The sequence below is a fragment of the Hakea prostrata genome, chromosome 3 (genome assembly GCF_041222555.1).
Source record: "Hakea prostrata isolate BN-2017 chromosome 3, UWA_Hpros_2, whole genome shotgun sequence".
NCBI lineage: Eukaryota > Viridiplantae > Streptophyta > Magnoliopsida > Proteales > Proteaceae > Hakea > Hakea prostrata.
In genome coordinates, this window is record NC_142602.1 from 4883597 (window position 1) to 4910850 (window position 27254).

Consider the following 27254-nt stretch of genomic DNA (forward strand, 5'->3'; position numbering starts at 1 on the left):
TGATTAATTTTGAAATCACTTTAATAAATGTAATTATTGGTGGGTCCAAAGTTACTAAAGATCAAATGCGATAATAGGCACAAATAAATACGGTATTTCAGGAGATAATAGATTAATGGGTAAGGGGTGAAATCCAAAGATTTCAAAAAAGCTATACATTTGCACATTCACAAAAATCACGTCGATCAAATAGTCTTTTAGGATGAATCTACAGATTTCATTCCACAACTAAACATCTAATTTTATAAATTATAACTCCATAGATTTGAAATCTCTAAATATTTGAAATCTTCAGACTCATGTAACCAAAACAGGCCTTTAGGGACTTTTATCGTGAGCATAGAAAATAATACTGTATTTCCATCTCTCCATTACATATTTAGGAACAAGATTCACTTTTAAGCACTACAATACAATATAGACTAAAGATCGATCAACCCATTTCATAACTTGGGCTGACTAATTCTTGCCCTCTTTTTCAATTCAACTTATGCCAATTCTCATTTGAATTAAATAAATTCTATTCCAATTTTTAAAGTGTGATGTTTTGTTTTGGACATTATTGGATAGGTATATGATGTGACAGTCCTATTATAATTAATTGATTAAATTAATTTAAGTGATCTACGCAACTAATTAAAGAAAAGTTGTTTTCCTGAATACGCTTATCACAAATTTGACAATTAGTTATCATGAAAATGATTTGATTTGATCGCATAACGTCAATTCCAATGTATCTCCATGCATCTTCCTACAAAATATATAATAATATTTTGTTATTCAACAAATCATATCTTAGTTTAAAAAACAAAAAAGATGAACTTGGTGCCAAAAATGCCACATAGGTAGGGTTCAGGAGGGTGATGTACTCCAACAATTTTTGTTGAAAAATTGTTTGGTTGTAGATTACCTTAAAATTTAATATATAAGTACATGATCTTAGGGTTAACATGTACATGAAAATTTAACATCATTTAACATGCCACATGGCAAATGTAATACAATATTAACAAGATTCCTTAACATCTGGGTAGGAAAAACAGGGTGACCTCAGTTCTAAAAGCTTTCGCACAAGTTGAATCTAAGGGATAATTCTCTTAGGGCTTGTTTGGTTATATGAATCTAGGAATTTGAAATGAAATGAGATTTTAAATCTATGGAGTCATAGTTTAAAAAATTAACTATTTGATTAGCTTCAAATCTATCAAAGTTCGTAGAGTGGTCCTAGTGGAATTTATGGAGTTCACCCAATACCCAAGAATGACTTAATTCACGTTTTTAGACAAAAAAAAACCCTAGATTTCATGAATCCATGATGTTTTACAACCAAATAGATATAAATCTTGATTCATGTACTCAGAGATTTGAAATTGCTAGATTTTGATAACCAAACAGGCTCTTATGCAGTTTTATCCCAATAATATTAAAAAAATTCATTAACATCTGGGTAGGAAGATTAGATCCATTAATTAATGAGGACAAACCCAGTTTAGCCAAGTGGAGGCTGTGGAGCACAGTTTTGGTGTGCTATAATTTTCTTTTCTCATTTTGATTGTATGATATGATATGATAGAGACCATGAGTTGGAGGCTTTTTGATTATGGAAGTTGCTGGGTCCTTAACATGAGTGAGATATTTAAGCTTTCTGAGGGAATTGAATGGGCATGAGAAGAAGCTTCTGTTGTATTGCTGTTGATTATTTGGGCTTCAGCTTCAAGGAATGTCAATGCCTTGCTTTGATTTGGTTTGGTTGAGTGTCAATTTTGTCTAATTAACATTTCTTGACCTGCCTATTGTTCTCATGGTGTTGTAGCCTGACCCAGTCTGAGTCTTCACTTTGAACTTTGAATATGGAATTTAGATCCTCATCAAGAGAATATTTATTAACATTGTTTTTAAGAACAAATCCAAATCCATTTAGTATATTAATGTAAGAGGAAACTGGACTAGGAAAGCCCAACAACTTAGCAGTTCAGGTCAGATCTACAGAACCCAGATTTAAGCTTGCAAATGAGATTTTGCTGTTTTTCTTTACCTCTCATAATATATTATTCTGTGAAGCTCCATTCTTTAAAACCAACAATAATGTGAATGTAGATTATTTTAACACACAGTTTAAGACAAGATATAAGCCGTAGAACTAGGAATATGGAGAAGAAGATGGTTTTCAGAGCTCTTGCTTAGTACCATGATATTCCAGGGGGGCATACACACCACAAAAAAAGGCACCAAGGTGATTAATTCCCCCCTTTTATAAAAAGGGGGGTGTTAACCCCCCCCCTTTATAAAATTTTTTTCCCCCTTTCCCCCCCCCCTTTTTACCGTTGGATGGAGATCTGGTTGAGATTTCAACTGATATCTCGATTTCAACCATTGATTCCTGCACATAGGTTCATGAAATAGAGCAAGGAGCTCTAAAAGTAGGGTCCTTCAACAATTGAGTGGACTTTTGCCACCCTGTCATACATTGAGAAGACAAAGCTCTCCCTACTTAGAGGGTAGGCCACCAAATTGGCCTCTTCTTTAAGAATAAAGGAAAAATTTACCAAGACAATGAGATAGGGGATAGATGACAAATGTTACAACACTATGCAATTTGGAGGGGTAGCACCTTTGTAGTTGTTAATAGCCTTCGCTAGGGGTGGAGCTACCCCAAGGCCAAGGGAGGCCATGGCCTCCCCCTCTCCCTCGGTTTTTGTTTTTCTTTGGTTGGAAATTTGCCAAGAGAAATTCTCTTGGCCCTCTTTCCATATGTGAAATATCAGCACTTGGCCCCCTATCTACCCCGATTTTTTGAAATTTCTCTAGAAAGATTCTTTTGGACTTCTTTCCATGTGTGAAATTCCAACACTTCTTTCCATGGTTTCAGTATTCAGCCACCCAATGTTAAATCCTAACTCCGCCCCTAGCCTTCACTACAAATGCACTATCGCTCTCCACTAGCAAGTAATCCCAACCTTACCCCACTACTTCTAGCAAACCTTGGCGAATTGCTAGGGCCTCACCCACCTCAGTATCAACAAAAGACTTGACCAAGGGGGAGTCCATGCTAGGGCCTCACCCACCTCAGTATCAACAAAAGACTTGACCAAGGGGGAGTCCATTAGAGTCTTGGTTAATAAAGCCCAGCCCAACCTTTCCAATTCTTGGATCCCTTGAAGCATCTAATTTCAAGGATTTGAGGAGCCCATTGGGCCTGAGAGTTCCTAGATGGGGACCCAAATAAGCCCATCTCATTAATGCGCTTTTTCCATACACCACTCACTCTGGACCAATATTCAGTCCATTTCCTCGTCAGAAATGGATCAACCATTTCCTTTTACATGTGTGACATGTGTCCCAACATCACATCAAAAGGTTGAGGTCCATTTACAAGTCACATCATTTAAAAATATATAATTTAATCACAACTCTTTTATGTGACTTATAAATGGATTTAAACCATTTGATAAGATGTTGGGACACATGTTATACATCTACAAGGAAATGAATGGTCCATTTTTGACGAGGTAATGGATTGGATATTGGTCCCCTTTTTGTAGCGCAGAAGTTTGTAAGTGAAAATACTCCCCTTTCTCCCTCACTAGTGGGGATATTAGTATATTACAGTTTGGCAATGCAGCAATTCAGCAAAAACTAACAGGCAGTTCCACTTCCATTAGGCAGTATTTTTTTATATATTATTATTATTATTATTATTATTATTATTTGCCATACTAGAAGGGAATGAAGTAAAATATCTATCTCAATAATGTTGAAGATGAGAGTGGTAAATGACAGGATTTGAATTGTGGATGCAATATCAGAGTAGCATTTTGGTGTAAGTCCTGCGGTGAACTTGCCTACTATAGGGCAGAGTAGATTAGAGAAGTTAAAACAATTACCTCTTGGTACAAAGGCATTTTTCTCTATAAAAGGGATAGGGATATTACATATGCCATCAGCAAAAGTCAAACCCATGAGGTCTTCACTACAAGGTAATGGTCTTACCAACTAAATAATCCTACGTTGGCAAATTGTCTTTTTCTAATGAAAAATATAATTAGAACATTTTAGAGGCATCTATAGAACTAATTCAAAACAGTGAAAGTTGTTCAACAAGACACCAACAATACTATGATTTCCATTTGCAAAAGTCCCTAACTATTTACCAAGAAAATAAGAAAACTTAATGTTACCTTAAGGCTCCCTCTTTGAATTTAAATGATTCTTTTTTTATCTAAAATATGAATTAGATAATTTCTTCGAAATTAACCTCTCCCTCTCAAACTGTAATTCCATAAAAATGGGAATAAACCCTCTGGAGCCTGGAGACGTTTGCTGATGATATGTAGGAAGGTTCTGTTAGATGGGTTCAATGGACATCTGGCAAATGGATACAATCTCTTCCCTCTTTTGATGGAGAACATGTTCTCAGGGAATGGCCACTGGGTAGAATATGATCAAAAGAAACATCCCTGCTGATCCAAGTTACACGAGGAGTGGGTGCCTTTTAGAGACCACAACCTCACCCATTCAGTCCCATTAGGAGAGGCCCCTAAGTTAACTCGCATTTTGGAGCAGTATGAATTTTGCATCTAAGAGTATTAGTGAAGTGATGAAACTATCACCCTCTTCTCTTTTGTTTGTTGGTAGTATGGCTGGCTCGGAATGAAGTATGTTTTGGTAGAAGGTCTCCATTACAGCTGAAGAGGTCATTCATAGAGCACACCAGTCTTGTGGAGAATTCTTGGAAGCAAGAAGGAAAGGGTTTAAGGATCCACCAGGCTTTACAGCAAACCAGAGCCCTCAAAGACGGCATCCATCCTCCAGTAGCAGTGCTCTTCAAACTTAACAAAGATGATGCAGCACTTCCAAATGACTCTCCCACAGGCTGTATTGGTTTTATCATAAGAGTCTCAAATGCCAGTCTCAAATGCTTTGCAGTAACAGAGCCCATGGCAATGACTACAGCTCTCATGATGTGAGTTCTTGGCGGCGAGGGCTGTGCTGTATCACTCTCTACAAGATGAAGTCTCAGAATGCATGGTGGAATTACAATGTTTAAACCTGTTTAACATGTTGGTAGATAACACTTACAGCTAATTTAAATTCAAGTTTTGCATAAAGTTTCATTATACTAAAAGCAAATTACGTAAGGTTAGGGTACTCTAAATATGATTAGATTGACAACAAAATATGCTGTACATATGAGATTCTTTTGTGACATCTTCTGTGATTTCTTTCTGTTCTCTTAGAAGAGGCAAAGTCTTTTAAGTATGACAGCCAAAAGAAACCCATGTAGCATGCAATACAAACTTTGAAAAAACAAACAGGAAATGGGGAAAAAAAGTTATGTTCTGCATTATTTTCAGGAAAAAAGAATATAATGAAGGCCATAGAAAATGGCTTCTTACCTGCCCATCGCATCATAAGTGCCTGCAGTATTGCCATAAACTCCAAACGTATGAGGATCATACCATACCATGGTGAATGGACTTCTATTTTTTCTGGGCAGCAGCTGGGAAAGGAGAAATGGGCCATGCTGGGGGCAAATACGGGTGTATAGTAGCTAAAGTCAAAACAGTAAACCTAAATAATGGTTCCCTTAACACTGGAGTAGTGTTGAGGTGAAAAGCATGGATCCAACCAGAGGAATAGATAAGCAGAATGTTTGGATTTAGTGGATGAAAGGAAATTGGAATAAACTCTGATGAACGAGGAGACAAAAGAGAGGATGATATTGGCAATCGATGTCTCAGAAACCATCTGCAATCCTGTGGATGATAAACCCATATCTTCAAAGAATTTCTTCTGTAACAATAATTCAACTCTACCAGTTGGAGTAAACCGTCGACAGACTCACCCATGGCAGCATCAAACGAGAAGATCTGGTCGTCGCATGGAACGCGAATCATCTCTATGACAGCAGGATTATGCTCCTCCTCCTCCTCCTTTGTATCATTACACATAATGATGTATTGAAGTTTACAAGTACCAGCCATCCAGTAAATAGCTCCTTTTATCACCTGGGTATGCCAAGTGTATATAGAATAGAATGAGAAACACTTATGAGTATCAACACTTACAGTCACAGTGGATAACCGCCATTCCCCGGTGTGAGAGGAGAAAGTCTCCAACTCAATGATATTATCATTGGACCGAGAAGCCTGCAGACGCACAACTTTGTATCCTTCATCATCATAATTATCATCACTACTGGATCCAACAACCAGAGCTACGCAGTCTCTCCCAATCCCCGGGCAGGACTCCGTTTTAGCATGAGAGTTAAATTGTCGGCGGCTTTGACTAGGGGAATAAGGAAGCAAGTAACCAAGCTTGGTGAGGGGATTGTAGATGTAGTACCTGGTGACATGTTGGTAGAAGAACCGACACCTGCTATGGGGATCCTCGCAGGGGCACGTCCAGGGAAGGGGAAGCAGTGACTTATTCCAATGGCTGACAAAACAGAGTAAAAGGCCATTTGAAGAAGGGATGAAGTATCTAAACTCATCATCACCAACAGTTCCAATTCCTCTATTGATGACATCAGAGACTCCCTTTCCAAACTTAATATTATTACTTCCTGGAAGATGAGGAAGAGGAAGAGGAAAACTACAATTCCTTACACTACTCTTAACCTCTGCCAAGATAGACCAAGTCTTTCTCCCATAGGTCCGGATACGGTTACCGTAGTAGTGGTAGTAGTGGTTGTAGTTGTTCAGTGGGGTTTTGAACAAGTATACGGGGCCAGGATCCATTTTGTTTCTCTCGATTATTTTAGCACGGAAATAATCTTTTGAGATAAGTTGGTGCCATCTCTTTGACACGCATTTGAATCTAAAAATTGATTTTAGGGGCAAACGAGCAAGAATCTCTACAAGAACATCATCGCTGCTACAACGTTCCAAGGAGAAGACATCACCGACTCCTCTTCCTCTCCTTCCTCTTCCTCGTCCAATTCCTCTTCCTCTTCCTCTCCCTCTGAGAATCAAGAATCAATCCAATACGATGAGGTGAGAAAATGAAGGATATAAATGTACACAGAAGACAATCGAAATAGCTACCTACGGATCATTCTAAGTTGTAAACTTTTACTGACTCTCTCTTTGGTGTGTTTTTACAGCACTCTGAGGAACATCTCCCTCCCCCACATTCTTCCAAACCGTTGGAGTTATGGTAGAAAGTTGTGAAATAATCCAAAGAGGCATCGCAGACACCACATCCAGAGAAACTTACTTAAACTTGAGGCCCCGTAAGTGTCTTCTTTCGATCCCCTCTGGACATCGATCTAACAGGAAAATGATAATTGCAGAATGAACTGAACTGAACTGAAAGACTAGAATAGAATGCCCAATAGAACAAGATGACGCGGAATCCCGAAACCTGAACAACCTCGATCAGAGCTTACTCGTCCAATCTTCTCTCTTCGAATGGAGTCAGATACTAGTTAACGGCTAAGGTCACCAATTCAGGATTGAGAGGAGGCCCGCCCCTGAGATCTCATATGATGCACTTGAGCTCTCAGCCTCTTACCAATGGACCTTCTACGAAAAAAGAGGGAAAAAAACAATTTCAATCCAGATCCAATGTTAGTGTTTCACTAAGAAAGGGGAAAATCAAATCGTAAAAAACTTGGTACAATTCGAGCACCCAAACAGCATTTACTGTTAACAAAATAATTGTCGAGATCATACAACCCTAAATTTCGTAACAATAATGAGAGAATGCAAACAGCGAGGGTAGAAAGAAACTGAAATGGACAGTAAGCAGGAAAAGAAAACGGAAAAAAATTATCCACCTTCCATTGGATCAAGGGTTCAATCTCTCTTTCTTTCTTTAATCGAATCACAAATGAATCCAGTGAAGAAGAACCGCCAACAGCGGCGTCTAGTTATGATTTTCAAATTTTCCCTCAACAAAACCTTTCCATTCTTTTTTGGAAACCCTGAACCCGGAGACATACGGACACACACCACTCGAGTTAAGGGATGAAATTAAACAGAGAAGGACACCCCAATCACAATATGGCCGGAATGCGATGCCCTAAAAAGAAACTCACGCAGAAAAACAAAAAAATGCAACTCTTTTATTTTTTGCAGATTTTGGTTAATCTCAATCCTTTTCTTTTCATTGTTTCAACTTTCAACCTTTTCATTTACAAACTAACATTCAGAATTTGTAAAAGACATTGGCTCAGCTTCAAAATCAACATCCAAGCTTATTCAAGAATTTGAAGAACTCTTGAAGTGTGAATAAATTTTCTAGAAACAAAAACCTAGAATTGAACGGCTGCGATTATATAAATATAAATCAAATTTTGTTTTAATATTCAAAAGTTTTCTAATTTAGAAATTTCCTTATTTCTTTCCCTCCAAGAAGATTTAGAAAAATATTAGAACAAATTACAATGACACCCCAAAATGGAGGCTTTTAAGTATTGACACCCCACTTTATGTTTAAAAAACACAAACACCCCTATTCATTAAACACACTAGTCCATTATGTTAGTGAAACCGTTAGACCTTGTTTGTTTTTCTTTAATTCCAAAAATACCCTTACTAAAATATGAAGAAAAAAAATCTAAATAAACATGTAAAATTACCAAAAAACCTTAGAAAAATTCTCCCTTCACCCACCTTCTACCTCTACCCCTCACTATCCCATTGGTGTTAGGGTCCAACGGCCACGGAGAGGATGACAGGTCCAGTGTGCTATTGACGAAGTTTTCACTTGCAAACTTGGCAACACTACTAGTTCTCAAGATCTCATTCAAGTAAATTCATGTTTCTCCAAATCTACGAATTGATCTCATGTTGCTTTGATCTGTCTAATCTCTGTCAGGGTACAGAATGGAGGAATCAATGCTCCATATTAAAGAGAGGATGAACTGCACTGGGCTCAATAAGATCTCCACTAGTTCCACAACTAAGCTGCAAGAAGAACTAATTGCAACCCAAAAATCTGAACAGAAGCTTGTTACTACGTTAAGACATATACTCCAGATGGGAATAAGGAAACCCAAAAGCTCAGCGAGAGGCCCAACATTGGTTGTGTTAGAACCGAAAGGAATGATCTAATAGTTCGACTGATCGTTAAAAACCACTTAACCGCTTGCTCAAAATTATGCAGAAATAGCATGGTACCCAAGTACTTAATCCTTGAGATCATCTCCCAAGAATCAATCCACTCAACCAGAGGTCTACTAGTGCAGTGAGCGTGGATCGAACACACAATAAGAGAAATAGGGGCGGGTTGTGGTCGCCGATGGGGAAGGGATCTGATCGTTGCCAGCGGTGGTCGATTTTTAGTGGCGGTGACTATTTTCCAGTGTGGGATGGGAAGAAGATGGGTGCCCTTCACCCACCTTTGGTTGGGTGAATATTTTAAATGCTCTAAATATAAGGATATTTTTGTCATTTTATTATTTAATGAAATTTTTTTTTATTTTTGATAAATGAAAATAAGATTTATTAGAGAATAAGTTTGATAGAGAAATGTATAATAGTCTTTGCGATAATATAACCAAACACTCTAACAGAATAGAACCTATATGTTTTTCAAACATAAAATGGGTCCTTTAAGGTCTCCTTTTTTTAGTGCTAGCGAAATTTGCTCAAAATATTATTACCAACAAAACTGGGTAAAGAGCACAGCAGGTAGACAAGGCGCGCGCCACTAGCGCATATTGTTTATTTCTTCGCCCGAAATTGAGAAGAATTCAAAACTGTACGAACAAACGAGCAAAACCCTCTGCTCCCATGGTGGTCTCTAGCACATCGTCCTCTTCAAATGACGCCCCGGCATTAGCTTCTCCTCACTCCGACGGAACTCACACTGACTCACTTCTTCGGTAAATGTTACTTCGATTCTTTTCAGGTTTTTTTGTCTTTCTTCAAAGTGATTCTTCATGCTCAGGAATTTCCGCATAGTAATTATCTGTTTGAATGAAACTGTTTCTTGTAAATTTGATATATAACAAGTTTAAAGAAGTAAAATAAAAATATTTATTTACACTTAAGTCCCTGCGTTTATATTTACAACTGTTGGATCTCTTATTGTGTACGTGGCGGAATCTTAGTCATTGGTTGCAGGCAGAAGGGCTCTCCCGCAAATAAAAATCGCTTTTTCGCTCACTCTCAGTTCGTCTCTTTCTCGCTCTTGTTCACTCAGTCTCGCTGCATAAGGGTAAGTTTAATGCAAAAAATAAGCAAAAAGTTCTTATATCTTTTTCATAGACCCCATTTTTAATCCTGTTTGATTTTCATATTCTTAATTTGTTTCTGAAATTTGTGTTTGAACTTAGGAAATGTGAGATGGAAGAAAGGGCGGTGGGGTTGGTTCTCTGATAATTTTTCCTAATTATGTTCGTGTTCTCCTATGGGCATAGATTTCTTATTTGGATTTTTTTTATTGTTCGGGCAAGTATTTTTTTGTGCAATCTGTCTCTAAATGATTTCATATTCTGTAGCATTGATTGATGTTAGTTTTGTTGTTCAATGAGACTAGGCTTTCAGTTGAATCTGGTTCACTAGATTTTACCTAAGAAAAATTAGTTCCATACTGCAAAATCTGAATTATTATCTGAAAACATAATATTTCGCAAACTTTTTTTCCACTTTCAAGTATTTGGAATTGAGTGTACTGAGTGTTCAGGGAAACTAAACTATGCCCTGTTTATATAACTCATAACTGATAAGTTAAAGGAAACTAGGTGATAGATACTTAATGGATATTGTTATCTAGCAGATGTAAACCATGACATAAAGTTCTTTTATGTACTACATATGAGGCGTTGAGTTTTGAGGTTGGGCTCTAATTGAATTTTTACCGCACTAAAGTATCTAGATGGATAAGATGCGGGAGAACAAGGTGCAGAGATTTGAGGAATTCATCGATTGCCGTTTGAAGCCAGATCTTGTCCGTGCCATTGGTGAACGGTATATTATTTTCATATATTTCTCTTTTTCTAGACTTCTTTTAACCGCTTGAAATGAGGTTCTTATTGGCTATATGCACTCTTTTGAGTTCTGTGTTATATGTAGCCACCTTATCTGATATTTAATGTCTGGTGATCTTGTGATGGCATAGAACTGAATGTTAGACACATAAGATGATCTTAATTTCTGAATGTAGGATGAACTAATGAATGGCCAATGGAATAAATGCTGGGAAGATTTTAGTTGCTTCAAGGTTTTGATAAGTTAATCTTGAGTTGTACAAAACGCATAAAAGTGGAATTCTCTAGTTTATTTTCACCAGGCTTGACTGATAGTAGCTTCTAATTCAAAGACAACGTTATGACATCTGGTCTGTGCCCTGGGAGGGAACAAGGTCTGGAAAACTTTATGGATCTCTTCTTAGGAATGGCCATCTTCCACTATCAAGGAGGAAACTATCATCTTCTGAGCAACCTCTTATAATTTGAGTGAATGAGATCCCTCATGACATGAATAATCCCCCCCCCCGCCCCGCCTGCGCCCGCCCCTGCCCCCGCCCCTTAATGTAATTTATGAACTTACCAATCTTATTTTCTGTAATGTTAATGAAGGTGTTGATCAACTGATTAAGACTAACAGACTGGTCTTATTTTGCAGGGACAAGGTTTTTGAACAACAGAAAGTTTTGTATCCTTTTAAATAATTTATTGTGTTTGTTCTCTTCAGATCTGGAACATGGACAGAATGTCTTATGTTACTTGTTAATCAACTAAGTGCTGCAGTGCTTGTGGTCTTAAATGGTTCTTTACGTGTAGTGAAATCTTTGCTGATTCCTGTTTCTCATGGTGGAGTTGTTTCGTAATAATGGATATCTATTTGCATATGTGTTGTTTAAGACTTAATTCAACTCTACTAGCTTGGACTTGAGAAGGAATATAGAGAATCTGGAGAAGAATGGTGTGACTAGCCTCCGAACTTTGGTCAACCTTGGTTCAGAAGTGTACATGCAAGCTGATGTGTATGTCTTTAAAACTCCTACCTTTGATCATTTTTCTGCTGTACACTTGTGTATCCATGCAGTTATTCCATAGTGCCATGCTGATATTATTAATCTATTCCCCTTCCCCTCAAGAAAAAGAAAAGAAAAAAGAGAACCTGCACACACAATGTGTATAGTTCACATATTTTTCTGTTTTCGAGATGAAATCTCTCCATAGTTCAGTTCAGATGTAGGTAGGTCTTAATGTTGTGGGATTTCAATCACGTAATCATGCCATACCTCTTCCTGCAGTCTTGTTGTTTTTGATGTATTACTAGATTGCACTTCTGTTATCTTTAGGTGGTATTGATCAAAATATAGGTTTAAATAAAGAATGCAAATGACTGTACATGTATGCTTGTGTGCGTGATGCATGCACAAGAACTCATTGACCCACTCCCTCTCTCTCTCTCTCTCACACACTGAAAAAAAAGGAAGCTTGTCTGTAATGTCTGTCAAAACGACTACATGGTGTTGTTTGGTTAACAAGTCTTATTCATGGCAACTGACCTTTTACAGTTTATTTGCTGGGTGTATTTTTCATTGAGGAGAGGCTTTTTGCAGTGTGACTTGTGGTTTTAAGTGATTTTAGGTAGTGAACGTATCCTCTAATACGTATTATCTTGTCTTCATGCATTGCTGCAGGCCAGATACACGGCACATATTTGTGGACATTGGACTGGGCTTTCACGTGGAGTTTACCTGGTCTGAAGCTTTGGAATTCATATCAAGGAAAGAAGAAAGATTAGACAGGTATGCACATTTCCTTTTTAGTTTTGTAAAATGCTTTATTATTACCCAAAGAAAATGTTAAACTTTTATATGGATAACATGGAAATGCTAGAAATTGCAGAAGGAAAGAAGATAATGACAGTGGTTGAAGTCTACCTTTCACGTTTTAGATCTTGAGATAAATCCAAGATTTTAAATTTCAATAAGTTTCAGGATTTTGCTCTGGTTTTGAGGGTGGCCCAAAATGAAATATGTATGAAGTAGCAAGTATTAATTGCCGATATAAGTGAGATTCATTTATGGGAAACAGTTAAAAGAGTGTTTGTTTGATGGAGAAATGGCAAAAAGTAAAAAAGGTGGAATAAGTGTCTTTTCCAAAAATACCAAAACGTGAGTTGTTTTGTTAAGTGGGATGACAGAACTTCCATAAATTAAGAAACTCGTCTACTGAGGTGGCAATAATTTTTTCCCATCCATGCCTTAAAAGAAGTCCCACTCAGAATAGTGGAACCTTGTGGCAAAGAAAAGGCAAAGCTTAATTAGGAGAAATTGGAAATAAAGAGGATAATATAATAAAAAGTTTTAACGTGCTATTTATTGATGGTCGTGTTTGGTCATACCTATTGACTAGTGGAAAGATCAGGAGAATAAGAAGGAATGGATATAAAACTGTAGGATATTATCAACTTCTTGATTTATTTTCTCCTAACATTTCGTTTGAACTCCAGAACCAAAACCAAATTTCTGTGAAGAAAAGAATCCAAACCAGATTGAGAATTACTGCTGAGTTTCTCAAAGTGCTTATGCGCACAAGAGCAAGTTATCTGCTATATATAAGCTGATAAGAACAGTAAACTTTTCTGCTTCCCACTACCATTTTTTTAAATTAGGATCCTTCATAATTTGTCACTAGTTAGAGTTGCTATTTCTTTCGGTTGCTTGAGTGGACATCTTGTGCAGCGTTCTGATGTCGATAGTTTGACTCTAACCTAGACTAATATTTTAGAACAAACTAAGGATACCACATTATGAGAGAATTTCAGAAGCTATCTATTTCTGATTGAGGGGAAGACTGGGCAATCAACAGAGGATGTTTCCCTGTAACCAAAGAGATTTAGATTGTAAGGGAAGAGGTGGGGTTCTTAATTGTAAGGGGAAGCCTCCGGGAGGCTGCTGTGTTTGATTGGGCTTCAGAATTTTCATCTTGGATACTCTGGAGTCATTTTGGTTAGCAAAATTTGTATTCATTTGAAAAAGAAAAAAAATACTACATTAATGACCCCTTCCGGAATTCCTTGTCTGCATATAGAAAATGTTACTCCTCCTTCCCTCCCTTTGGCAGGCATTACTAATTTATCTGACATTTCTTTGCTGCTGAAAATTGTCTTCACTTGTATTATGCAGGCAGATCGAGGAGTACACACAACTAATTGCATCTATCAAAGCGCAAATCAAACTGGTAATGCTTAGAATCAATAATGTGTGGATATTGTTGCTTATTTCATGTGATATGCTTAGTATCATGATCCAGTTTAGATGCTTCTGCCTAAGATCTGTGAGAAGTGTTAGAAACATAGTTGTGAGGTTTCTTGTTGAACTAGGAAGCTATATAGGATTGCTTTAATTATCCTTGCGTCCCAGGAAATTAAAATTGGGCAGTTTGGGTTTTCATCAGAGGGTTTGACCTAATGTCAGTATTTTTGTGAAGTCTCCATCCCCTTGTTGAGATTGGGGCCATTAACTACCAGTAATAACGCTATTGCCTATTAATTGAGCTTCTGCTCAATGCATGAGTTCATGGCTTCAACGTAGGGCCAGTGTTTAAGAGCTACTGAGCTACAAGCTTTACCTGTATCACATGCCCATGATAGCTTGGAAAACTGTTCTCGCTACATTTTGAATCAATTGTCATGTTGATATTGCAGGTCCATGAAGGTATTCGGGAGATACTTCAACTTTCAGACGATAGATCTCGATGATATTGTCATTCGTATTTCTGAAAAAAATTTGGACCTTTTAGGAGGAACGCCACATTGATGTATATATTAGCTAACTTAACATTATGTTGATAACATTTGTCCAGTAAGAGTAACACTCCAATTATACCTTTGATGGTGTGGATCTGTTAAACCTAAAATTACTTACCCACCTGTAATTGGAAGTGAAAAGTAAACGATTTGCTATCTATATACTAAAATTGAACGAGTTGAACACAGGCAGCTTTAGATCAGGTTCTAAGCATGAGCTATTGAGCATGGGATCGGCCGGTTCAGATTCCATCGACCCTGTTTGAAGATTTTTAAAAGGTAAAATGAATCAAAATTTGTGCTTTTTGAGGAATTTTTAATCAATCAACTTGGGATCTTTTCCTTCATCGAGTGGAAAATTAACTCGTTTCAAATAAATAAAGAGAATTAAAAAGATTTCTCTTCAATTTGCTGAAAACTGATGTAAGTTAATCTCAAGATTTGCTGCCATCGTATCGTAACGGAACTACTCAGATATACTAATACAGAGAGCACTTAAGAGAGCGAGCAAAGGAAGCATTGCACAACCTTAACTCGCGTTCAAAAGCTAGCTAACCCAATCCACGGGCCAAAAAGCCTGACCAAACCCTGACGATTTCTGGGCTGACTCGGCCTCTGGCCAAACTGTAGCGAGTAGAAAAAGACTGATGAGTGGCGGACAAAACAGATGGAAGTAAGATGAAGACAAAATGACTGATAGAAATCTCAAGAGAGGGATATAAAGGCAGGCCCTTCTTCCAATGGTTGGTTTTTCCCAGTTTTTCTGTCTCGTTACTTTTGCAGAGAGAGAGAGAGAGGAGTAAATGCTTGCATTAATGAAGTGTCTTTTGGAGCATCCATGGTCTACATATGCTGACTACAGGCAGTGTCCTTTTTCTTATTTTTTTTTGGGTAACCATGCAGAGAGTGTCCTTGAAAGAATAAAATGTAAGGATCACATGGATGGGGTCCCATGTAAGAGGAGAAGAAGGGCTAAGTTAGCTAACCATTTTATTTTGATTCTTCATGATTTGCATGTTTGTCATCGTTTTGGAACAGATCGATGGTCCCAAATCAATGACCCATCTGTACTTTGGACCCCTGCTACAGATTCTGTATTTTAATGCTGCATGCTAAGTGATCTGCAACCTTTTACTATGTGGAGTTGTGGTGGTGGTGGACCGGTGGTGACTGGAAAGGAGAGAGAGAGAGAGAGAGAGAGAGAGAGAGAGAGAGAGAGAGAAACAGTACAAAGCTCAGAATCAGTTTTTGGTTTTTAGTTTTGTTTCTTCTAATCCCCATCCATTCTCTTGCATGGGTGGGCAGGCTTAAAGGCTGCAACATTGAATTGGTTTATTGCCTCTGCACGCTCTATATGTTGTACTGATGGCCTAGTTGCTACCACTGATAGGCTTTTGGATACTGCAAAGTTAGCCTTATAGAATGCCTGGCCTGACCTATCTTTGCTATATTGCCGTGCACCCTATGTTGCCTTCATGCATGAATGAAGAGGAAAGGAAGGGAAGGGAAGGGTAACCCTAGACCTAACTAGCTGGGCAGGCAGTATTACTTGCACAGTGAAAAGCATATATGAACAGCGATATGAACGAACAGATCCTAGTCTACGGATTAAAAGATCTTCCTGCATCGATTTATGTTCTCCAAATGGCTCTGATAATATTGCACAACTCCCATTGTGATACTTGCTTGCAAGATCTTTTTCCTTCCCCAGTAACCCAGCACAGTGTTACTAAAAGTTACGTCAGGAACCTGAGTTTTAACGCTTTTCTTTTCTCCCCAACCCCAAGTAATATAAAAAGCCGCAGTGCTTTCTCGTGTTTTACTTGGGAATTTTCTCCATGCAATCATACAGGTGCATGTTTAAGATTTCAAACACAACTGTTATTTTCCATACATATATACAAAAGATAAACTTTAAAAAAGAAAGACACTGAACTAGCTTTCTATATTGATCTTGTCTGTAAACTTCTAGTGAAAAACAAAAAACCACTTTCAGAATAATGGGATCTTAAGTATAAATATGATCAGCAGTAGAACATGAGCTTTCTAACGTTATCATTTAGTTTGGGCAATGGTGTCGCCTTGGGAGGGGCTGATCTGGAGAGTATAGCAGTGCTTCTAGCAAAAGATGACGAGTCTGACCTCTCAAGGTATAGCCTACCCCTGTATGCAGCAAGGTGGGCATAATAAGCTGGAGGGACCAAAGAAACTGGCTTGGTGCACCTCACGAAAGTATAACAGAGATTATGTACTAGTTTTTGTAGTTCATCAGAGGTGAATCGACTCTCATCCCATAGGACATGGTAATGGATTGGCCTACTTGTACCCTTCACACCCCAGTGGCTACAAAGATAGAAATCAAACTCCGTTGGGTGTGTAATCACAGTATCCACTACAGTTCCTGGTGGTATGTTCTCATCCAAGACACCACCACCTGTTAAGCATGGTTCACTTCTGTATGGGAATAGTCTTGTGTGGTGCCTCTTCTGAACAACCATGAAAGTAATGGAAGGCTTGTAATCAGGGAACCTAGAACAACCCACTCTTATGGCCTTCAATTCCTCATGAAGAACCTTGTAAAACTGGGTCTCACTCACACCATCTCTGAAGAAGATAATTCTCTTGGGTAGTTTGTTTACTTCTTGATAGAAATCCTCCAGTAATTCCGCCACCATTTCACCAAGGTCCTGGATAATTTCTTGTCTATGGGTTTGTGATCTCATCCTTGATATGTACTTGTTTGCCGCTGGCCAGTTCATGCTGCCAACAACTGCTGCAATGGAAGGGCTGGAATCATCAAGTGGGTGGGGGTGTGTGACATCAGCACCCATGAAGATAGCAGGATCATCAAGTTCAAACAACCTTGGTACTTGAGAAGGTAATGAATTGTATAAAGCCACTGTACAGCCTCCAACCTTGGCATTGATTTTGAGAGCTAAATTTGCTAGAAATTGTGAGCCCAGCTTAGCAAGATTTGGATACAAGCAACATTGAGTCACAACTCCAACCTCAGTCTCTGCAATTCGTTTTAAATCTGCATACCCTTTGTGCTTTCTCTCCATTACACAAATTAGTAATTGAAGGTTTCTTGAGGAAGCTCTATGGATCTTTTTGAGCTTGGATTCCAACAAAGTTACATTGTTGAGAACTTGGATTGGTTCAAACTGGGGCCTAATTAAGGTATTCTTATTAAGATAGATACCCAACTGCTCACATCTCTGGGATAGTTGGTCCATGAACCTTGGAACATTTGACCTCTGATCAGGACTGCCACCGAAACTTACTAATGCCCACCTTTCTATTCGACTACCTTCAACGACATGGCTATCAAGAAGATTCCACTGCCTGTCCTGGCGGGAAGGAACTAGATTAGTGATATGGCCATTGTCACCAAGCTTCAGCATGGGTGGTTGAAGTACTCTGCCATTCAGTCTGGTCATTTCTCTCGAAACATGGAGCTTGAATTCTCTTCCATGCTCACTGCTGTCAATGTAAAAGAAAGCATGTTACTTATAAGAAACTCAGCAGATCATAATTATATATATAGAATCTTTTTATAGTTGGGGACGGATAATTCAATAACAGTCAAGGAATATTTGAGCAAAAAAGGAGATCAGAACCAAGCTCAATGGAAAATATTTCCTAATTTAGTAAAACCCAGTTAAGAAACTTCTATAGTTACCTTGTTGGTCCAAACGTTCCACTCATTACCCTGTCAATGATGGCTTTTCGTTCCCTTGGCTTCTGGCATCCCATCTTAAGGATTCTTGCTGTTTGATCATCAGAGAGCTTCCCAAGATATTTTTGACCTTCACATACCACACATAGCTCCATAGGCAGATAACATGGTTTGCTTTTGCTTATCTGCAAGCATGGCAAGTTCCTGAACTGTATATCGAGGTTGTAGTAATCTTTGAAGTAATCAACCAATCGAAGATCTTTTCCATCCCTGTCCTTAAACCAGAGGTCCTCAGTTGCTTCGTTTGTTAAGCTATGCACTCTGTACTTCTGATTAGTTTCTCTATGGCATACAAACACTCTAATGTTCTTCAAGGCCTTCTCCACTTCTTTTTTCTCTTCCCCAACTAAACCTCTACTTTTCCTCTGAGAAAGATCCTTTAGGGACTCAAGCCGCTTCTGCAAATACTGGATTATGCCAATACTCTCATGAAATGCTGTCACAGAGAAATCCACATTAAGGGCCAGACCTTGTTGAGTTGGTCTGAGGCTCTGGAAGAATCCTCTCAATCCAACAGCTCCTCCTCCAATATCTTTAGTTCCACCCATTGAACTTGAATACAGGGACCTACCAACTGGTATGCATTTCTCAACTGGGCCCTGCCGGAGAACAATATCCAATGCATGGAGATATTCCTGTGGAAGAGGAACCCAATCTTCACCGTCCTTGCTAAGGTAGCGGCTTAGTTCATTCCCATCCAACTTTGAAACAAGCCTGATGTTTACTCGGAAAAGCTTTTCATGGTGTTTCTGTGTAATATCACTGGTTTCACGCGATGGCCAAATGGATTTGGCCACGGGTATTGGGAGGCTAATGTAGAATTCAAGGTTGTCGTTCTGGAGTTCCACAGGGCTATAGATATTCTTCCTGGCATCAAAGGCTGTTTGAAAATTGGAGAATGCGGCTGAGTTATCCTGTATAAGTTTCTGCTTGATCATCCTTGCTACTTCTTTGGAAGGTTGTGGAGAAATCTCAACATCATAATGGAAAATCTTCTGAGTGGAATCAAATTGGACAAGAAAATGATTAGCAAGGAGGGGTATCAAAGAACCTTCTACACCACCAGAATCTGGTCTTCTCGGTGCTACAGGCGCCTGCTGGGTAGTAGCAGTTTCTCCCTTTTTATCTTCTCCTCTGATTGTCATTATTTGTTTCTCTCGAAGACCCTCTTGCTCTGCATACCAGCCAAGAAGAAAGAAAAGGAAAAGTTACAGAGAGAATCGATCCTATCATGGATGTAGAACACAAGGAACTAAAAAAACAGTTTGTTATTCCTAGAAGCAGCATAACCGTCTCACTCTAGGTCCCTTTAGCAAAAGATGACTTAGAAGAAAAGAGACCTCCATCTCTGTTTCAGTAAGTTCTTGGGCCAACATCAGAAGATTCCGGCATGTGTTTTTTCCTTGAAAAAGAGTTCTTGTCCTGTATCCGTTAATGTATAAACTCACACCAGTATTTTGAGATGAACAGTCAAAAGGAATTCAAAATATTGAACAACAGAAGAAGTAAAGAAGAAGGGTAGAATAGAAGATGGATATTTACCTAGCGAAACAGTAGAAGCTGAAACCTGGGTATCGGAGGAGCTAGTGCGGATGGGTTGTTTCTGCTTCCATGCGTTTCTTGGCGTATGGGTTTTTGATCTGAACTTCTGGGTTTGAGTTGGCGGTGAAACTCTTGGTAGTTGCAGAGGTATGAGAGGAGGCAAAGGAAGAAGGGCTGGAGAGTTCTGGTAAGGGTCATGATACCCCAATACATTGTGAAATGAATGAGGAAGCAGGGGAAGTTGATTCCGACGCTGGTGAGACTGGTTCCTCCCTCTGCAACTCCAAGGCTGCTCAGAAGTGCAAGTCTTGCCAGATTTAGAGTCTTCCCTTTCTTCCATAATTTGGTTGGCCCAGAAACAAAACCACCACCATAAAAACGAAAGAACGACTGAACTGGGTTCTCTGAATTTTCTAGCCTTGAACACTATTGTCTCTTAAGTTACAAGTGTGTGTGTGCGTGTGTGAGAGAGAGATGATACAGATACACTGGTGATGATGATGTTGGCAATAAAATTTTAAACAAAGGTGTAGTTCACCATTTTGCTTTTGAAAAGAGAGTTGAAGAAATGACCTAAACCCAGTAGTGATTGTCTACTGAATACCAGAAAGATAAAAGTGTGAAAAGAACAGATGGAAGGACAAAGAGTTAGGACTTGAGAGTGTTGCAGATTTTATTAAGAGAAGAGGATATCAATAGGATTCTCTTTACAGGCCTAGCTAGGAATTTAGGACTAGGGAACTATGGCACTAGTAGCATTACTACGGTTACAGGGTTTCTTCTGCTCTGCTCTGCTTTTCTCTGCTTTTCTCTGCTCTGCTCTTCTTTTCTCTTCTCTTCGCCCCCCCTCTTGACCTTATTGGTTGGACAGTAGGGCCTGAACCCAAAAAAGCAGCTAGCTAAAGTCTTCACCTCTCATAAGCCATTTCTTTTCTCGTGATTGGCAGCATCATCAGTGTTAATTAACTACTGCATTTAAGAGGATCTGATCCTGAGCTCTCCATTCTGCATTTGGTGCCAGTAGATTGAAGTAGGGGTGTCAAATTCCAGGCCAGCCCATAAACCTGGCCGAGCCCACACGGCTGTGTTTCAACCAGAATAGATCCTACCTATATATGAAAATTAAGAGAAAATTAATTTTGCATTAGTTACAGTAATGAATTTCTAACCCAGTTTCAATAATGTTAGCAAGAACAAAAGGAAAATAAGAAATTATAGTTTTACAGTATTACAGAAGACAGACGAAGGGAAGATGAAGAAAGTGATTGAAATGGTTGTCACTTGTTAGGTGAGTCAGGAACCCAGATATGGAAAACAATTAAACCTAACATCACCCTTTTATGGCTACCATTTAAAGCATGTTTAGTTAGAACTGGCCCATACAAGGACATCTCATCCGTCATCCCACAGATCACTACTAGCTCTGTTCTCCAAGAATTTATCATTGACACAGAGAATGTAAATGGATCAAACACTGATTTTATTACCTTTTTTTAGCAAGGATTAACTGAATTAAGATGTCCAGAAAATGAATGTGATAATTAATCTGATTCAAACCCATTAAACAGATATCAATACTCATCAAATTTAAGTTTACACATGTAACCTCCAAGACAAATTAGGCATGTCTTGATCTCCTTTTGTCTTCTCCCTTTTGTCTCTTTTTCCCCGCCGTTTCTATTTATTTACTTCACTATGCAGATGTTGTTAGTGAAGATGGAGATGATAATAGCAATTGGATAGTAAAATGGTTTTGGAATACAACTTTGCCGGCTCCAAAGCCTACATTTCAATATAAAGATAATTTTCTTCTTTCAACCCTTTATGGTTAATAAAACAGAGCTATCAGACAAGCAATCACACGGTGTTCCACGCTGTCCATCTCATGGGAATTCTCCCTCCCACTCCCACAGGAGGAATCCACATTTAAAGCAACTTTTATCTTGTCCACTTCAGTCTTTATTATAATCTCATTGTTTATGAATGCCATTTTGTCCTCTTACTTATTAAAAAAACACTACCTGAAGGTGTAACAGCTGAGGACAAACGTATATTTTCTCTTCTTTCAGTTTTCCCATGTCTTATTGATCATGCCGTGCTTACTTTCTTCAAACTTGCAGTTTGGCAGAAGCTTGGCCACCACGTATGCCTTTTAACAAGAAGTATTGAATTTATCTCATTTGTTTCTTTGCAAGATTGAGATATTTGAATCATATCCACCTTATGTTCTAATATAGAACACCGAATTAGTTATGATCTAACAATCAATGAGCCTTATAAAAGAGTTCATTAACCAGAACTTAGAGTTATTTATAAGTATTAGTTACAAGCAACGATTTAAGTATTCCGAACTAGATATTTAGGGTGCAATGCTTTAAGCAGCCTTCTGCTCAAACCTTAGTCCTAACACCCAATTGAGAATTAGGATTATATACTAATTTGAGAGTTGGCTATTTCAAGTTTAAAAACCAGAGCAAAGGTCCATAAGGTATATAATGAGGTTTGGTAGAAGTGGGGGAGTGGTTGCAAGACAACTAAAATCAGAAAAAGATAACAATTAAAATAGGATGAGGTGAGCAAGCAGACTAGCCCAAAGCCTAGAAATCCTCCCCAAACAACGCAAATGTAAACAATTCCTCCTCTTATGTAAATATGAATATAAGAATGGCAACTTTAGATATGATAACTATTCAAAATCTCAAAAAGGCTTGATTTGTTGATTTCATACAACTTTCAACCATAGCTTTTGCCCCTTCTTTTGCCCACATCTTCATCATGCTTACCATCCTCTAGTGCTAAAGCCAAGTGCCCATCCCTCTCCGCCGGTCAATGATCTGGGTGCTTCAATTCCATCACATCTCTATGCTTCTTTGCTTCTCCTTCAATTCTTCTCCAGTTTTGTTATTTTATTTATTCCTGGGAGGAAAAGAGACTGGATCAGATGAATGGAATATTGTGATGGGACGCTCATCTCATCTATTAATTCTGAAGAGCTCAACCAATCCCACCCTTTCAAGCCTGCGCTGCTCTGCCCTGGCTATCCCAAGCTCTTATTGGACTAAGTGTTTCAAGTTTATAAGCAATGAGACAATGAACAGAAGGGCTAATACTTCTATATCTGCTGTTATCTGCCTCTTTTTAGCTCCTACAGAAGATATTTCCCCTTCTGATGGTTTAGGTTGACTTAGTGATAACTTCCAAAGAGTCTTCAAAGTCTGATAATCCTGCTTTAGTTGTTGCCAATGAAGAGATTTACCAAAGCTTCACGACTCCACCAAAAGCACACAAATCCAAGCCACTAAAGTTGGCACTGAAGGGTATCCGATCATAGACCTTTACCTCATTTAATAATTATCTCAGATCTTTACTTCTTTTTAGCATTTCATCATCTTCTGTGGGGCTTTTGTGTTGACTTTGGCTCAAACCCATATCCAATTTCCATGAAAATGATCGTATAACCTTAACTTTAGGAAATCAATCCTTACCATGTTGCAGGTCCTCCCCTGTTCTCATTAACTTAACATAGAGATTCCTTATCACACAGACAACACGGGTCTGGATCATCTAGTCACATTTGCCTATCCTTATCTTTGGTTACTTGGGTTTATTCTGACTTGAGGTGATTTAAATAAAGGGTGTAACCCTTTAAGGGGACAGAGAAGTTTGAATTGGGCGTTGATGTGTTAGATAGCATTGGTATCAGTTTCTTCAGACGTAACTCATGAGAATAGAATAAATTCCAATCTCATTCGCGATTCCCAGAATCCAAGACATCCAGAACCAACAATGACAATCAGAAAGAGGGGAGGGATTTGATGTATGCTATATTAATGGGGAGCAAATTAAAGCTTCTCCTTTATATATTGACCACCATTGCCCACGAATCAAAAGACACATCAGCTACATTGAATACAGAGCAGAATTCCTAACTTCTTTACAAAATGGCTCAGTCAAACATATCAATTGCTTCAAGTTTAGTTTCTGTTGGGATTAAGTGCAGGTTTCTGGGCATGGTTTTTTTCTTTTTTGGGAATTTGGCAGCAGTTATATGCTGCAGAGTAGGGATAGTTGCTGATATGTGAAGTTTTGTATTCTCTTCTTTCCCCTTTTTTCTCACTTTTTGTTAAATAAAATGATCTTCTGGCGGAGAAAAAAAAATTATATTTTGAATACAGGGGATGGTCAGCTGAAGCCAACAAATATAAAAAAAAAGAACCTTGTTCAATGTTAGGCATTTCAATCATGAAGCATGGTAGGACTGAGTTGTGGCACATCGCGTTGTTCAAGGAGGATTTCGAGGCTTTGGGTTGGGAATCGTCATGCAAGGGTAATCAATGTGTCACCTGCAAGATATGATATCAAAAAGTCATATCGTCCAAAGCAGAACAAGGTAAGTCGAATTAATATATTCTCATATGGTTTCTAGGGTTTCAGTCTACCTGAAGTCTGTGTTCCCTTTGCCAGAATGCCACCCAATAACAGGGGAAGAGATAAGAGGAAATTACCTTAAGAGAGTTATGTTCTTATATAATCTCAGCTATATAGAATGCATTTTTCATTCCACATCCAGCACTGCTTAAGGCTTAAGCAGAGAGGACAAAGAGATGTTGTCAATCACTTCTTTCGCGCATGCTCTTAATTTGTATGTGAGATCGAACTGGAATTCCAAAACCCATCTCATCTTCACTACAGAGATCACAAAGAACACATTAGCAAAAGTTTTCACAGATCATCATGTTTTTTTCACTCTTGAATTATCAACATCTCAATCATTTTTCAACACATAACAATTGAATATTACTCCCATTGAACAGTTAAGGTGGGCCTGAAAATGAACCTGTGTTGCTTTGAATCCATATAAATTGATCAAACTCATTAGTATGATTGGTAAAGGCATCTAATCAAGTCTAGTATACAGACAAAACTTGCTGATACAATTCAATATTTTGTTTTCAAGAGATAAAACGCTGATGCAAAGAAGATAAAAGTTGCTTTGTTGCTTGTGGAACACTCTGGTATTTGTCTGCTAGCCCAGCATCTCTTCTCTCTGCATCTTGAGTAATAAAGTTTTGGGAACAAAATTAGGTTTACTATGAAGGGTTTCTTCTAACCCCAAAAAGATTAGAAAGAAAAGATTTGTTGGGTTTTAAACAGGCAAGATGGTATTCTAAAACCATCTACAATCGAATCACCATTACCATCTGTGTCATCACCAACAAACATCAAACATCAAACATCAGCAGAAAAAAAATTACAAGATAAGGTTTGGAGAAAAAGCTGTATAGCCTTTTCATCGCATAGGACAAAAGGAGAGAAACCAAGCTGGAAGAGAACAATCGCATAGAGTCTCTAGGTTTAGGTTTTAGATATCTTAAAACAACCCATCTCTCCCATTTGATTGATTCAATCGTTGAGGAGATGTCAGAAACTGGGTCCAAAGCAACCCTACCATTATCACTCTTTACCTTTTGCTTAGCCTTTTTCTACGCTACACGAGTGCAAATTTGGCTTAACCTACCGAGTCAGTCCAAGACTAGCCAGAGAAAACGTTTTTGGGTCAGACTTTCTACCTGAAATCTCACGCTTTTGTTTCTCCATCCATTGTTCTTCTGAAAAATAAGAAAAATGTTAATTCTTTCACTCCTAAAAAACAAGAAAACAGACGACTGGTTTTTTTTCTTTCTGTCATTAGCCATTGTGATTTATCGCAGGATGTTTAATGCCTCAGTGGAGAACCCAGTTAATGTATGTGATTCTGATCAGAGAAGTTATTGTAAAGATAGTCGTTCAAGCAAACAAATCCTAGACTAGTATGAATTATCTCCAAACCTGTATAGGTTATTTAAAAATAGTCAAAAACCCTCAGCAGCAACTAGATGAGATGAACCACGTTATACCTGCTGTTTTTCCTTCTTCTTCTTCTGTCTTTCCTTGTTACTTCACATCATACGTGTGTGAGAAGGAGCTTGAACAGAAACCTGACCTTATCTATATGTTTTTAGTTCACATATCCAATTGTTTGGAAAGGATCTAGATCGGTTACCATCAAACAAGCTCTCATGGCTGATCACTTTCTCCCATCTCACACGAATGGATGTATCAATTCTCCAATGTCCTTCGCAGTTTTTGCTGCAAATGAAATTTTTTGAGTTGAATGCAGTGGTCGCCCAACTTCAATTCTAGACATTCTTGGAAGTTAAAACCATTCTCTGGTTCCGGGACTCCCATAAGACCTACCAAATCCCTAGAAAACAATCTGGAGAACAAGCATCCGAGGGAGAGTAGAATCAGGAGTTGGGCTGATGCTCTCAACGATGAAATAATCAACAAAATCTTCAAACATGATAGACCAACGATTCTGTTTGAATCAAAGTTGAAGATTTGCTAGGTAATGACCAATACTTAGTGAAGAGGTCATGGATCTGGCTCTTCCTGTATATATAATATCCCATCCCCTGTATATTAAAAACATAATAAATTAAAAATTAATTAAAAAAAAAAAAACCCTCCATTGTACCCAAAAAAAGAGAGTTGAAGATTCATATTCAGATTTAAATTCAGTAATCCCCAGTGTGGTTTTTCAGATCACGGATACAAGTCAAAACTTAGATCTTCAAGTCAGCACACGAAGTCATCTTGCTTACTTTACACTCATCTTATGATATTTTTTACAAATAATAATTTCACATCAACAAATGACAAAAAATAAGAATAAAAAAACAATAGAGCATATGGAACCAAAAAATCTAAATGAGGATATTATGCATGCAGCGGACACAAACCTCAGGCCATCCCTTCTTTTATCACCATGCACCAAAACCATCATTGCCATCTCCCATAAGGTAGCAAGGCCCGTTTCACTACCTTAACACTTCTCTAGAATGGAGGAGGGGAGTGTTGTAATCCTCAACATCACTGGAACGCTCCATTGGCATCAGAGATGGGTCTCGATAAGCAGTGACCAGTTTGTCGAGAAAATCAGTCATTGCAGTATTATTATGGTCTTCTCTGTCCTTCTTTATCAAACACTGGACCAAGAGAAATGAATCAGGTCATTTGAAGGACCCAAAACCCTTAGGGCTAGAGAACCAGAAGAGAAACATAAGAAATCATAAATAGAACTGAAGGAAGGCAGCATAAGAATTAAAAGAAAAAAAAGATCAGTTGAAAATATTTGAACTCCTATTAGCTGGACATTGCCCAGACAGACCAGCCCCATTTCTGTCTGCATTGATCAGATATAATAGGGAAAATTA

The 27254-nt window shown here is 38.3% G+C and overlaps 4 protein-coding genes across 12 annotated transcripts in view; 1 reads left to right on the plus strand and 3 right to left on the minus strand.

Annotated features, from left to right (window-relative positions):
* Positions 1-4048: 4048 nt before the first annotated feature.
* LOC149020226 (uncharacterized) lies at positions 4049-8203 on the minus strand. Of its 4 annotated transcripts, none has more exons than XR_016172169.1 (3): positions 7781-8203; positions 6346-7526; positions 4049-6008 (listed from the first exon to the last, which is right to left on the minus strand). XR_016172169.1 is itself a non-coding variant. In XM_089148331.1 (3 exons), the coding sequence occupies exon 3, from the start codon at positions 6738-6740 to the stop codon at positions 5481-5483; it is 1260 nt and encodes a 419-aa protein (XP_089004457.1). In that variant the 5' UTR covers positions 6741-6963; positions 7219-7526; positions 7781-8203; the 3' UTR covers positions 4049-5480. The 4 variants fall into 4 exon arrangements, 3 of the variants coding, with proteins under 3 accessions (XP_089004457.1, XP_089004459.1, XP_089004458.1); XM_089148331.1 differs by having other exon boundaries at positions 4049-6963; positions 7219-7526; XM_089148333.1 differs by having other exon boundaries at positions 4049-5756; positions 5846-7526.
* A 1865-nt stretch (positions 8204-10068) lies between these two features.
* On the plus strand, positions 10069-14935 carry LOC149020227 (Prefoldin chaperone subunit family protein). The gene is made up of 7 exons (XM_089148335.1): positions 10069-10167; positions 10821-10919; positions 11577-11606; positions 11836-11937; positions 12604-12711; positions 14095-14149; positions 14616-14935. Exons 2-7 carry the CDS (start codon positions 10828-10830, stop codon positions 14667-14669), a joined length of 441 nt encoding a protein of 146 aa, XP_089004461.1. The 5' UTR covers positions 10069-10167; positions 10821-10827; the 3' UTR covers positions 14670-14935.
* A 1649-nt stretch (positions 14936-16584) lies between these two features.
* On the minus strand, positions 16585-21096 carry AGO7 (Argonaute family protein). 3 transcript variants are annotated; one of them, XM_089148338.1, is made up of 4 exons: positions 19999-20082; positions 19755-19878; positions 18400-19630; positions 16585-18200 (listed from the first exon to the last, which is right to left on the minus strand). In XM_089148338.1, the coding sequence occupies exons 3-4, from the start codon at positions 19599-19601 to the stop codon at positions 16742-16744; spliced, it is 2661 nt and encodes an 886-aa protein (XP_089004464.1). In that variant the 5' UTR covers positions 19602-19630; positions 19755-19878; positions 19999-20082; the 3' UTR covers positions 16585-16741. The 3 variants fall into 3 exon arrangements, with proteins under 3 accessions (XP_089004464.1, XP_089004463.1, XP_089004462.1); XM_089148337.1 differs by lacking the exon at positions 19755-19878 and having other exon boundaries at positions 16585-18197; positions 19999-21096; XM_089148336.1 differs by lacking the exon at positions 19755-19878 and having other exon boundaries at positions 19999-21095.
* A 3454-nt stretch (positions 21097-24550) lies between these two features.
* The window catches only part of LOC149020229 (hyperosmolality-gated Ca2+ permeable channel 2.3-like), a 37977-nt gene continuing 35273 nt past the window's right edge, over positions 24551-27254 (minus strand). For 3 of the 4 annotated variants that reach the window (XR_016172172.1, XR_016172171.1, XR_016172170.1), the window contains 2 exons: positions 25896-27026; positions 24551-24684 (listed from right to left, as the gene is read on the minus strand). Coding sequence is in view for 1 of the 4 variants with exons in the window: in XM_089148339.1 (XP_089004465.1) it covers positions 26859-27026 (168 nt within the window). In the remaining 3 variants the exon portion in view is untranslated. Of the gene's footprint in view, positions 24685-24782; positions 27027-27254 lie in introns of those variants that run through there. The other variant, XM_089148339.1, reaches the window with a different exon arrangement.